This window comes from Triturus cristatus, chromosome 12, assembly GCF_964204655.1.
Source record: "Triturus cristatus chromosome 12, aTriCri1.1, whole genome shotgun sequence".
In the NCBI taxonomy this organism is placed as follows: domain Eukaryota; kingdom Metazoa; phylum Chordata; class Amphibia; order Caudata; family Salamandridae; genus Triturus; species Triturus cristatus.
This window is the reverse complement of record NC_140595.1, coordinates 827,525,055-827,538,144: the sequence shown is the minus strand read 5'-3', so window position 1 is coordinate 827,538,144 and position 13,090 is coordinate 827,525,055. Positions and strand designations below refer to the sequence as shown.

Genomic DNA, 13,090 nt, shown 5'->3' with positions numbered 1-13,090 from the left:
AAGGTCAAATAAAAGATTCAAACGCATGCAAGTAATGTTGGGAGATGCTCAACACAGTCTGTCTCTCGAAGACGGTGCCCATACGAACAAGCAGGCTTGTACAGCAACACACCCAAACTACGGACCCACAACCTCCTCACCTGTAACCATGACGGTGCGGATGCAGGCCCTCCGCAGCTCCTCCAGCACAGGTACGCTCTCCGCCTTCAGCTTGTTCTGCATCATGATCAGACCTAGAAAATCCATGCTGCGCTCAATCACTTCCCTGCAGGTTTGGGAGAAAACGAGAACCAGCTGAGACCAGCACCGTGTACCCAGAAACCCTTTTACCCTGCTCCAGAAAAAACGCACCCCAGGCACCGAGTAATCAGAACTCACTCTTACTGCGGTCCAGAGAAGATGAACTGCAGGCACAGTGTACCCACACACTGCAGGCACGGTGTACCCACACACTGCAGGCACGGTGCACCCACACACTGCAGGCACGGTGCACCCACACACTGCAGGCACGGTGTACCCACACACTGCAGGCACGGTGTACCCACACGCTGCAGGCACGGTGCACCCACACGCTGCAGGCACGGTGTACCCACACGCTGCAGGCACGGTGCACCCACACACTGCAGGCACGGTGCACCCACACACTGCAGGCACGGTGCACCCACACACTGCAGGCACGGTGCACCCACACACTGCAGGCACGGTGCACCCACACACTGCAGGCACGGTGCACCCACACACTGCAGGCACGGTGCACCCACACACTGCAGGCACGGTGCACCCACACACTGCAGGCACGGTGCACCCACACACTGCAGGCACGGTGCACCCACACACTGCAGGCACGGTGTACCCACACACTGCTCTTACGTTGCACCAGATACAAGAGACCCCAGGCACTGAGCACACAGAGCCCCCTCCTAATGTGTCCCAGAGAGAATGTACCAAAGGCACTGCCTATTCAGAAACCAAGAGAGTAGAAGCTACACAAAGACAGGCGCTGCTACTCAACAAAGCCATGAAGGGAGTCGCGCAGAGCTCGTACCACATGGCAAATTAAACCTCATACCACAAGGTAAATTGAACCTTATACTAGGAGGTACAAGCAAACATCATACCATAAGGGCACATTTAACTTCATACGACAAGGTACAATTAAACCTTGTAGCACGAGGTAAATTAAACATCACAAAGTGCGAGTGGAAGTAGCTTCCTTGCGGGAGCAACCAAACAATGGCATCTTCTGCCACAACACACATGACCGGCCCCTTCTCTACAGGCTTTCAGAAATCTTCTAAAAACCTGACTTTTTACCCCTTAGCCCTCCACCCGTTTCACCTCTGCTTTGTTAAGCTAGTGCCAAGACACCCTACGGTATACGTAGCGCTTTACAATTGTTTTTTTTTTTTAAACATAACTAAAGTCCATTAAACCTCATACCACGAGATACACTAAACCTCTTACCAAGAGGTAAACTACTTGCCAATAATCATAGTTCTTCACAATGGAGGGCTTTATCAAATGTATAACCATTTAATGCATTTGCCAATGTATGGGGTCCCGGAAACACTTATTGAAAGGGAAAGGTTACTGTCCTTGTAAGCATCTGTTCATAGCTTGTGGTGCTGTAGATTAACGTGCGCTGCATCCTCTCCTGCCATCTAGTGGTAGGCTTGGATATTTGCAAGTTACTTTCCTAGTCCCGAGGCATTGCGACTCCTCCCTCAGCTGGTACTGCGCATGCGCATCGACTCCATGTTTGATTGTTATACCCACAGCGGGAGAGGCTAGCATGGAGTGGTGAGGAACAGTAAGTGATGCACATGTGTATTGCAAAACACAATTACTTAAGGAGAAAGAAATCTGATCAGAGTCACCCGTGCCCAGGGAGGAGATAGTTACAGGGTAAGTAACATGTTTCGCGTGTAGCATGTTTTGCTGTAGCTACACATGCTCTGCATTGCATAGACTGTAAAGAACTACCCCCGTAAGTGGGGACTAGGGTGTGGATCATGTAGATGACTGGAATAAAGTTCTTACAACTGTCTAACCAACTAGTGCCTGTTGTCTGGCTAGAACATCCACACAGTACTGCTTAGTAAAGGTGTGTGGGGTCAAGCATGTAGCAGTCGCTAAGAGTATTTTCCCTAAATAGGCCATGGTAGCAGCCTTCGTTTGAGTAGAGGGGTGTGGAGAGCTCTCTTGGCGTAAGCATCGGGAGCAATTGGACTGTTCCATGTTTTTTGGACAGCGGCTCTACCAGGAAGCCATTGTCTTAAGAACCAACGTACCTACTTTATGGTAAGTGGCCTTGTTGAAGCGGGTAGTGTCATCAGGGGGCGGGATACCCCATGCTGCGGATCACCCTCAGAGGCGAAGGCGCCTCTTGGCTCAGTGATGGATGGGCGGCCTCTGCCCCCGTAGGTCCGGCTTCTTGCTCCACCTCGGCCTAGATGTTGTGCTCCCCAAAGATACCAGCAGTATCTTCCAACACCTGTCCAAGCATCCTCCGATGGGTTCACCTGCACGGAAATCAGTACCCAAGTGTCTTTCTGGTCCAAAAGGTGAGGCAGGCCTGGCAGGAGGTAACATCATGGTGGGCAGTCCACAGAAATGTGGGTGTGGAACGGAGGGCGCTATTGAAAGGGCATTCTTTACATTACTGTTGACACATTCTCGTTGACAAAACTTGCAGGCGAGGGGCAGAAGCCCCGACAGGGAGGAGCCTGAGATAGTCTGTGTTCACTGCTTTGCTGTGAAAAATCAGAACGGTCGTCGAGTGGAAAGTTTTCAGGTGATACCGGGCCAAAGAGCGATGAAGTGAGCCCAAAGAAAGCACTTCATGCACCGTACACAGATTGCCTGTTGGTCCATATCCAAATCTGATGGTGGAAAAAAACCATGCAACATGGAGTCAAGGCCCATGCGCATTGCTAAGTAAGGGGGGAGTCACCATGCTTCGCGCCTCGAAAGACTTCTTAAAAAAACAAAACTTGCAAACATCTGAGCCTAACACTGGATGGCAGGAGATTATGCAGAGCCTACATCCACCGCAACATATGCTACGAACCACTAATTTGAAAGGCAAAGCGCCATATTAAAATAAAATTGAGATTCCCTTCGAAGCGCAATATTTTCTGTATTGATGATCTGCTAATATTCAAAGCATAAAATAATACCTAAAATGGATTAAACTGCATTTTCAACTCCCCACGTTTAAATTAAAAATGCATGCAATGGAGCAGCTTGGTGGAGCCATATTCAAGAGGAATTTGACAACTCAACACCATTTCACAATGCAGTGCAGTGCTAGTGAGAACGGATTAGTTTTGACGGAGAGCGCGAACAGGTCTCCATCACACATTCCATTCTCCTTCCTTTACCAGGGAGGAAGGCAGGCTACTTGTCGATTTAAAACAAAGCTAAATATGAAGAAGAACGAGGCTTACCACTTCTCCACCATGACATGCCCATGAATATTCAGACACAGTGAATGCTAACGCCCTGCAAGCTCTTTCACCTGCTAATGGTGGGAGCCAGGAGAATAGAAACACCCACAATAGAACTGAACAAGTATCACAAATATGCATAAACCACTGGGGACTTGAAATACTGATGATGGCTCCATTTCAATGTTTGCCAGTGAAAACTGCGCTGGCCCAAACCACTCTGCAGAGGACGGATCATTTTAAAGCTGAATGGGCTTTACAGTAAAACATAAGTCTTTCATAGCGGTCGGGCGACAAAGTGATCTAAGTCTACACACCAGGATTAATCCGTTTTAAAAAGCTTATGATGCCTTCAAGATGAGCAAGCACATACCTACAATGCGCAGGGTTACAGATGCCAACGACGCCATCCAGCCTGGTATGAAATTACTGGGTTTCCCCAGTTCTGTTAAAGAGGCATAGACAGGTTAGTTTACCTTCTGGGAGAAAGGAAAGATTCTCCTGACAGGTGCTGAACAGCAAGAAATGACCAGACGAAGGCGAGCCTGGCCACGAGAGCTGCTCGCAAGAGCTCAACACATGTCGTCTCGGGCTAAATGTCCCCTAGCCACCTGTAAAGGTTGTACAACCAGTGGGCAGAATTACTACATAAGGCTGCCCCGGATGGAACCGTCCAGGGCGAGGCCAGGTTGAGGAACCTCTTGAGTAGAGGACAAAGCAGCTCTGAGAAGTAAGTCATACTAACCGGGCGGTGCTAAAACGGCCCTACTCATGAGCGCATACTGGTCTGTCTCTATGTTGCAGTTCCCAGGCCTGGACTGCTGTCAACTGTGGGCCTAGAGGTTATAGGTGGCTCACTCCTAAACAGTCAAATACACCCACTATTCCTGTGATGTCGGGAGAAGACGCTGCAGGTGCATGTCTGCGGCTACGGAAGGTAACGGAGGGCTTGGAGCAGGAGATCGCAATGTTGGACTCTGGAAACCGAACAGGCGTTGGTGGCAGTCGGGGGCTACGGGGTAGACCTCAAGTGAGCATCACAGTGAGCTCTGGTGACCCAAGGCTGCTGCTTGGCTCTTTACTCTCTTGAGGTAGCAAGGCGGGCATCTTAAGCCATTATGTACTTCTGGGCTACTAACTGCGAAACTGTAGTACGCAATGAAATAACATTCAACGGTCAATGTCCAACAAGGGCTATAGCTCAGAAGCCACTTCGGTCATCATATAAACTATCACTGGAAACTATCAAAAAGCCACAAAACTCTAGCACATTCTAGGGCCAACATTTGACTGTAAACATTGTTATTCTGTCAACCTCAGCGTAAGCACCGCAACATTAAGCCTTGTGGCCCGAGCCAAATATGCAGACCTGCAGAGCCCCAGGTACTTGGCACCACATGTGCTGTCTCAAATCTGTCTCCTAAAATCACAGCTGGCGACCTTCAAACCAAGATCAATGTTGGAAATATTCCAAATCTTTTAAAGACTCCCACAACCCAACATAAATCACTGAGCCCACTGCCTTTATAGTAGTCAAGAGACAATCGAAATCACAAGTGAAAGGTGAAAGTGTAGGACAAAATATACGGTCTGATGAACAAAACCCATTTGCAGTCGCAATCTCTGCAACTCATAAAATCAGAGTTTGTGACTGTGAAAGGGCTTTTTTTATGCGCAGAAGCCCTTTTACAAGTTGGAAAAGTATTTCAGACTAGTTAAAGTACTTTTGAAATCCCTTCAGATTTGCAACTAGTGGGCATGAAAGACTCCCCACTCCCCCTCCTGCCCCCCATTTCAGATATAGAAACAATTAAGTGTCTTGTGACAGCAACTGCCCCAAATCCATGGATGAGTTACTGGCCCCCGAGTTGAGGCTGTAAGGAATTCTAAAAGGAAAGGGGTTGCCTTAGGGCCCCTACTACCTAAGCATATCATGCTCGCCCCCTCTGGGGGAGAAGGCAGTGATCAAGTGGACCCCCGCCTGCTCCCCTGTATGCTTCCCATAACTGTAACTTGATTTGCTTTAAGGCAACACTGGTTCACTGGAAAACTGATTACTTTCCAAAACAGAAGTGTTCCTTGTTGGAATGGCATTCTGGGGATGGTGACTGCAGTTTCTTGCAGACTTCCATCCCTGTGATTACAGCCAATCACAGGGGACCGCATGCGGCGACCAGACTACTACATGATGCCACAGAAGATGTGCGATTCAGGGGTGCTACATGTATGACTCGGTTTGTCCTGTGTAGAGATCACAGAGCACTAAGAGAGAGGCTTGCTTTTTTCCCTTTGGAGCCTGAATCATTCGCACCATTAACGTTATTGATAACTAGTAATGAGGGAGACCACTTGATTTCGAAACTCTATAGAGCATCTATGGCTCTGGCTGATGCAAGAGACGCCAGAGTCAGGGAAGCGTGGGAACGGGATCTGGGCCACGCAATACAAGATTTGCAGTGGGCATTTTGGTGTGCTCAGACAAAAGGTATCCATTAACAGCAGACGCAAGTTATTACATTTTAAATTTCTGTGGAGAACATACATGTGGCCGGCAAAAATCTACTCCAAAGATCCAGATACGTCACATTGCTGCCCGAAATGTGGGGCCCCTCGGGCCGACTTTGCCCACATGACATGGAATTGCCCTAAAGTAGGTGAATACTGAAGGTCTATTTATGAGATCTTTAACGCTCCTGATTGGACGAGAGACTGCTCCTCTTTCCGAGGTTGCGCTGCTGGGATATGTATAGGAGTACCTGAAGAAACGGCGGAAATACATGGCAATTGCTTTACTCCTCGCAAAGAGGGAAACTGCGATCCACTTGGGTAGCAAGTTTACCCCTACAACAAAGGCATGGCTGGCGAGCCTCACGTACTGTAATACTAACTGTAATGTGTTTGCGTCTCTGCAGCCTCCCACTTCCAGGCCAAAAGATAATTGGTATCCCCTGAACCACGAACCGCGACCGGTTCTTCGACCACCTCACTCTCCACCGGGACCTCGAATGGCGCGGAGCCGACTGCCGGTGTTCAAGCAGCTTTCGGGACCGCTGCTGCAAAGCCTTCAGCGTCAACAACTGGCAGTCGCAGCACGACTTGGGATCGTGGTCACGCTCCATGCAAAAAAGACAAACGCGGTGCGGATCTGTCACCGACATCATGCGATGGTAGGATCCGCAGGCCTTAAAACCGGCATCCCTGGTGCACCTTACGGAGTCGAAGACTCGAGAAAAGAGATCGACAAAAGTTGAGAAAAAAGTTAGTCAAAAAATGACTGAGGTACCGCTCTTCCCGGTTCTGTGCTGGCTGGCGCGGAAAAAGAAAGAACGGACGTCAGAGCGCGAGGGCGGCGTCAAAGTAGCTGCCGCGACGTCATCCCGGCGACCACGACGACAAAGGCGGAGCCGTCCGACGCCACCTTCTGATGCGCAGAGGTACTGCTGACGAAAAATCTTTCCGGATCCAGTCTGACGCCTGGGGGTAATTCTAAGGTAAGGAATCTATAACTAACATGTTTCTTTCAGATGAAAGGGAATGGAAGTTCATGAAAGCAAGTGACAGTGCTCATGGACGTATGTGTTGGGACGAAAATGCCCTCTGTATGGTAAAGGGGCATGTAACCCTGCCCTTAGTGCCCGAATGCATGTGAAAGTGACATCTCAACTTTGTTTGACCTGGCATCAGGCCAACCGAGCATGGGCGTAGAGGCCTATGCCGGTCTCTAGTAATGCGTGATCCAGAGTCATTACGCGACCGGTGTCAGAGTGCAGTCTAATGTCCCTCATTTGTGCAAAGTTCTGCTGTTATGCGAACCCCAGCTCCTTGTGCTGATATTCCCTCTGTGCGTCGAGTGCATGTATGTTTAGTGAGTGTGTATCACATGTATGGTAGAACGACTGTATGTGGTGTAAGTCTGAGCACTGGGACCAGTAGGGGCCATTGTGGATGGCATCTGGCTTAGCTGGGCACGTAATCAGGAGTTGAGACAGTTTCCCAAAACAGTGTAAGTGCACTGACTCCATTTCAGTGGCTAGAGGGCAGATATCCAGACACAGAAGCGAGAGATTAAACTAGGCTACCTCTAAAAATTCAATGGCGCTGCTCTTTAGCCAAGAGCTGCTGATTAGTTCTTCAAAATGGCACTCATTTGGTAGATGGTTTGGGGTGATGGGTGGGACTGCAGGCTCTACTGTTAACGGCGAGAAAGTGAGTCAGTCCCCAATCAGTGCTTCAGTAATGTTGAAAACAGCCAGGTGCAGAGATCTGAAACATCGTTCCCTTGTTTTTGGATACTCCTGCGTTCAGACATTCTCAGTACTATACGCCAACCGAGCCATTCCCTTGCCTAAAGGCTGCGTCTAAGGAACAGCCAGGATATTACACTTGAAAGAAGACTAACCCAAACTGGCTCCGCAACCACACACAGCGGATCCACATCCCTTGCCTGGAAAATGTGTAGAACAGTAGAATGGCATACAAGCCAGATCAGTTTATTCAATTTCTAAACTCTTCATGACTAAGGAATGGAGTGCTACGCAGAGTACTCAAAGGACAGCTTTGAGACCAGGGCTGGTGTCTGCATGACAGCCAGTCTCCCAGAGGCGAGAGGACAACTTAAGTCTTTAATTTTCTCTGGAGGAGCTCAGTGTCTGCCACAGATATCTCACCTTCTGAAGCTCCCCAGGGTGCCAGACTGTATCCGGACACTTTTCCAACTACAGCTCCCTCATGGCGGCAGGTGGTGTCATCGGATTCCGCATCAGTTTCATCCCTGTGTCCTGAAATGATGACGTAAGTCAGCATATATGTGCCACCCATGCACTCTGGGATTTTACACAGGCAACTTCTGCGCTTTTAGAGGCACAACAACTGACAAACTGGTAGTCAGATGGAATGCTGAATCTATCAGAAGTCCACGCCACAGACCAGGCGAGTAGGGTGGGTCAGAGATGAATGTGCATTCCTACAGTATCCACAAGCAAAAGTATAAACAAAGTAAGCAACTGGTTCTTCGAACCACAGTTTTCTCTCTTTTTTTGTGTGCAATTCACACAAAAGCTGTGCCTACTCCAAGCTGGCAGGTCAGAAAAATGGACTATAAAACAGGAAGCCCTGCAGGTCCGGAAGGGCAAAATGGCCCTTCCTGAGGACCGGAGAGTGGACGCGGTAATGCTAGGTGCAGGTGGACAGACAGCCACATAGCAGCAAGGCTGATGTTCAGCACAACAATGCCCGTAGCCAAAGCCATTGTGGCGTCCGTGACTCAAGGGGATTGAGCACCAAGGCTCTCAGGGGACTCCTCTTTAGCGAGGCATAGCACGTCTTTATATAGAGGATGATCCAGCTTGAATGGGTCTAGTTTTTATTGCCTTTCCTTTCTTCACACCACAAATCTAAAGTAGACTTAATGCTCCTCAGTTTGAACAATATAAAAGTTACGGGCTATTAAGGTCTGTCTGGTGAAGCTTCTCCTCCCCTACAGAGAGAGATGCCACAGAGAAGAAAACAGGCAATACGATAGACTATCCCATATGGAAGGGCAAAATCAACTAAAAAACAAATAAAAGTTTTTGGAACAAAGAGGGCTGATCAGGCGAATGCCAAAAGGCTAAAATTGCTGACAAGTAACCTTTAATGGCACCCACAGCAAAACTTTGCAGGACCAAAGCCAAAACAAATAGAAGTACACCAGAAAGCTTGGCCTGAAGCATATCAACCAGACAATCCATGAACTGGACCAGAAAAGACTGCCATTGTGGATGCGTGACCAAATTCTCACACACTACTCACACAGGCAGACCAAAGACACTCAATGGTTCCGCTAAATCTTCCCCCGCATGGAGGTCAAGTGCGGAACCCTGACTTACTGATGAGACAGCAGGTCCCCCACAAAGGAGCAAAGAGTGGTCCTCATTGCCAGATTACCGGCACTTCACAACTGCACAAACTTGGCAACTGATCGGTCCTCGGAGCGGGATCATGCATCTTGGGCCCCGCCAGGCTGCAGATTGCTTGCAGACTCCGATCAGCGGTGATATTTTGGGCAGGCCACAGCACTATTCAAGCATAAACTGCTCTCGTAGATTCCAGTGTCCAGCTCTACGTTCCAATTTGACCAGAAAGGCTCTTCACTGTCTCTGGCAGACTTTGATTCAAGTCCTGAAGACGATCCCTTTTTGTATGTTGATCAAAACGCTGTTGATTAACGGAGCAGACCTGTTTGAACAATTGTGTTGAATATAGAGGCTGCTTACAGATTGAGTGAATTGTGTATTTGTATCACTTTCGCCTAAGCACATTTTTTTTGCACCCTGCCACTTATGCACTTGAAAATAGTTTCTTTAATTTGCATTATTAAAACATTGTTTTTGGAATACATTTCAAATCCATGAGCAGTTGTTTAAATATTATATAATCAGAGAATGCTGTGTTTGCTAATTTACACAGGTCCCTATGGATTTCAGGGTGACCCTTGTGTTATGAAACACAGATTCAGTTCTGAGCCATAGATTTCCCAAGCCCCAATCTGGGGGTGCCGGGATAAGCTCAGCCCAGTCCCTCCTGCTTTCTTTATAACTCAAGAAAGCAATGGTTAGAAATGCATAAAGGAGACAAGTCCCACGGAAGGTGGAACGTGTCTCACAGGGAGTCCTAAAAACACGACAGGACACAACACTGAGCATTTTCAGCAGCAGTAAACAGACCTAAGCAAGGCACGCCTCATTGTGTACTGATGCCTTAAACTACTTAAGTGTGCAGACAACCTCTCATGGTCGACTAGCGGACTCCTGCTAAGCTAATCTGCCCTGGAGTTGAGGGAACCCCCCTGATGGCCCAATCAGTGTCGCAGTGTGTCTCTCCAGGCACAGCACGTGACCTCCACTCCACTCCGTTTCAATATCATCATCATCATCAAAGCTTTATTTCGATAAATACTGTATCATAAAAGCAACAACATACATAAAAAATGCAATTTATCGATTGGGAGAGAATATTAAAAAATTAAATAAGTCCATTTGATACAGGATATTTACATTGATAAAAAAGAATTAAATTTCCAAATATGTCCCAAAGCTTTTGATTTGATAGTGAAGAAACTAAAAAGATAAAAAGATTTTTAAAAAGCTAAGAAATCGTATCGGGGTGAAGATTCTTGGCCCTAATTATCCAAGACCACCCGAGGGCAAAAAAGCAAGGGACGCAGTCTTGCCAGGTCCTTGATTGCACGCCTGCCCAAATCACAAAATAAGGGTTTAAGAGGGGTATGCCTTGGGACTGAGACAAAATCCCTCAAAAATGTGCTTTCTGACCCAGAAATTTCTTTTACTCATCGAAGCCCCAAAGCTCAGCACCATATAGGGCTTCAATATCACATGGCGGTGGTGTTCTCCATCAGAACCCAAACAAAGGTACCCCTGACAGAAGGTGAAAAGGCACAAGGCGGAGGGCATACAGCTCCAGATTTATGAGTTGCCTCTGCTCCACCATGTCCAAGTGGCGTCTTCAACCCAGAGATGATGGGCCTGTCGCCAGAGCAAGCTCCAGATGGGGCAGGGAGAATGGTCTGCAGCATGTCAGGTTGGCATCCTTCATTCACCTACCCAACCCCTAAAAGAAGCCCATAGTATAAGTTAACAGTGCAAACTGGAAAGAACAAAACACTAAATAAAAACTTCAAACCTTTTCCCCATTTGACATGGAAGACAACGGAGATGCACAAAACACAAAATGCAACAAAAATAAAATAATAATAATAGTTTTTTCAAACTTTCGAGATAGTATGCCTACAAGATTGGAGGTCCAAAGATCCAATCACCTTTCCATTACAAATGCATGGATTAAGCCTGCCATACAACCGGCCAAAAGGTAAGCCCGTTGGGGGCTTAGCCATGCTAATTTCATTGAGCCTTGAATAATAAGGACAGCACTGTCCATTGATTCTCAACACATCACGGCGGTGGAAATAAAATTTAAACTGCAACAAACGCTAGGAAACTCAGGACATAATGGTAATCTTCCTCCAGACAAGGTACGCAAAATGTTAATCCAAATACCTCTAGTAAAACACAAACATCTGACTCCCAAAAATATCTTGACCTGATAATAGCAAGCGTCTTAAACGACGATGTATTGGACCCAAGAAGTATCGCTCCAGAACTTTGAATAAAATGGGAAATCGCTGAAATTAATTCGAGATTAAACCTCGGTGTGACCGTATGAAACGAAATGAAATGAAAAAAGGATTTCTAAAGCGCATGGCTGCCCTCGAGCGTCCCAGCGCTAAACAATACACAAAGCCACTACCCCAGGACACGAAGAGGAACCTACAGAGGGAAAAGGTAAGTCTTCAATCCTTTACGGAATTTTGCCAAATTTGGTTCTTTACGCAGGGCCAGCGGTAAAGCATTCCATAATTGACCCGCATTAATGGAAAACCGCCGGTGTATCAATTACACAAGTAAGCACTTTCCAGATCATCAAAATCACTAAAAGCGAGGGATTAACTTTAAGCGGAAAATAAAAACTGCAGCCACATAAATCCATCAGTGAATAGAGGACACAACAGCTATGAGAAGGCTTGAATGGACCAAAGCAGCTGGTGAATATTACGCACAATGGAAGGCAACCAGGTGCAGAGACTATAGGTAATATCGTGACAAATATGTTGCCCTAGGAAGGGGCACTGCACACTACACTTGCTAATTGGACTGCAGCATCGCATTTGATCGAGTTACTCAAGACCAGATATGATCAAGAATCAGAATGTGTTGAATTTTCCCTTCACTTTTAATAGCCATTCAGCTACTTTTGTTACAGAAACTAGAGCCCTTAAACAAGAATGGGATCAGACACCTCTCCCTTTTAATCTGTACAAATATGATGACAAGTGTGAGAAAGTACCTCTTTTGGCATGGTTGCCCCCCACCATTTTGCCTGGAAAACTAAGTGGTCTCGATTCAAAGTGCACAGGGTCCCTGCCACCCATGACCCCTGTGCCAGAGCTCCTTCCCAAAAACTGTACCACGACTGACAACTTCAGTCACCCTGCAAGTCCCTAGCAGATGGTTCCCCTGGTTTCTAGGGCTTTGGGACTGAAGAGGGCCCCCCTAGGGGCCCCCGGTCAAAGCCAAGCAAACTGCCATTGCAGCCTGCAAGCCCTGGTGCTGAGAAAAATGACAAAGTTGACATTTCACACTGCCTGTGTAATATGTCAAGTAGCTCTGCCCGAAGGTGTGGGTAAGACACTCCTCTAGCAGGCCTTACAAGCCCTAAGGTAGGATGCACTATATTTCGGGTATGAGCATATCTGCATGAGCAGATATACACCCCTACAATATTTAAGTCTATTCTTAATAATGTAAGTGTCAGGGAAGCCATAGAGAGTATATGGGCTGGAAACTAGACAACTCGAGTTGCCCAGCACCATGATGGCTTCACTGAACCCAGGAGTGGTTGGTACCAAACAACTCCTCTTAATAAACCCACACTGATGCTAGCGTTTGATTTATTAAAACATTTACTTGGAGGGCACCTTAGAGGTCCCCCCCGAAAACCAACCAACCCTGGTGTGTTCTCTGACTGGCTTTAGGCAGCCTGCCACCACCAGACATGTTTCTGGACCCCTGGGCGGTCTAGAGCCC

The 13,090-nt window shown here is 47.4% G+C and overlaps 1 protein-coding gene across 2 annotated transcripts in view; it reads right to left on the bottom strand.

Moving 5' to 3' along the window:
• The window catches only part of LOC146782995 (polyamine-transporting ATPase 13A3-like), a 374,238-nt gene that overhangs the window by 115,649 nt on the left and 245,499 nt on the right, over window positions 1-13,090 (bottom strand). For both annotated transcript variants that reach the window (XM_085638060.1, XM_085638059.1), the window contains exon 20: window positions 141-265. In XM_085638060.1, coding sequence (XP_085494186.1) covers window positions 141-265 — 125 coding nt within the window. The remainder of the gene's footprint in view (window positions 1-140; window positions 266-13,090) is intronic.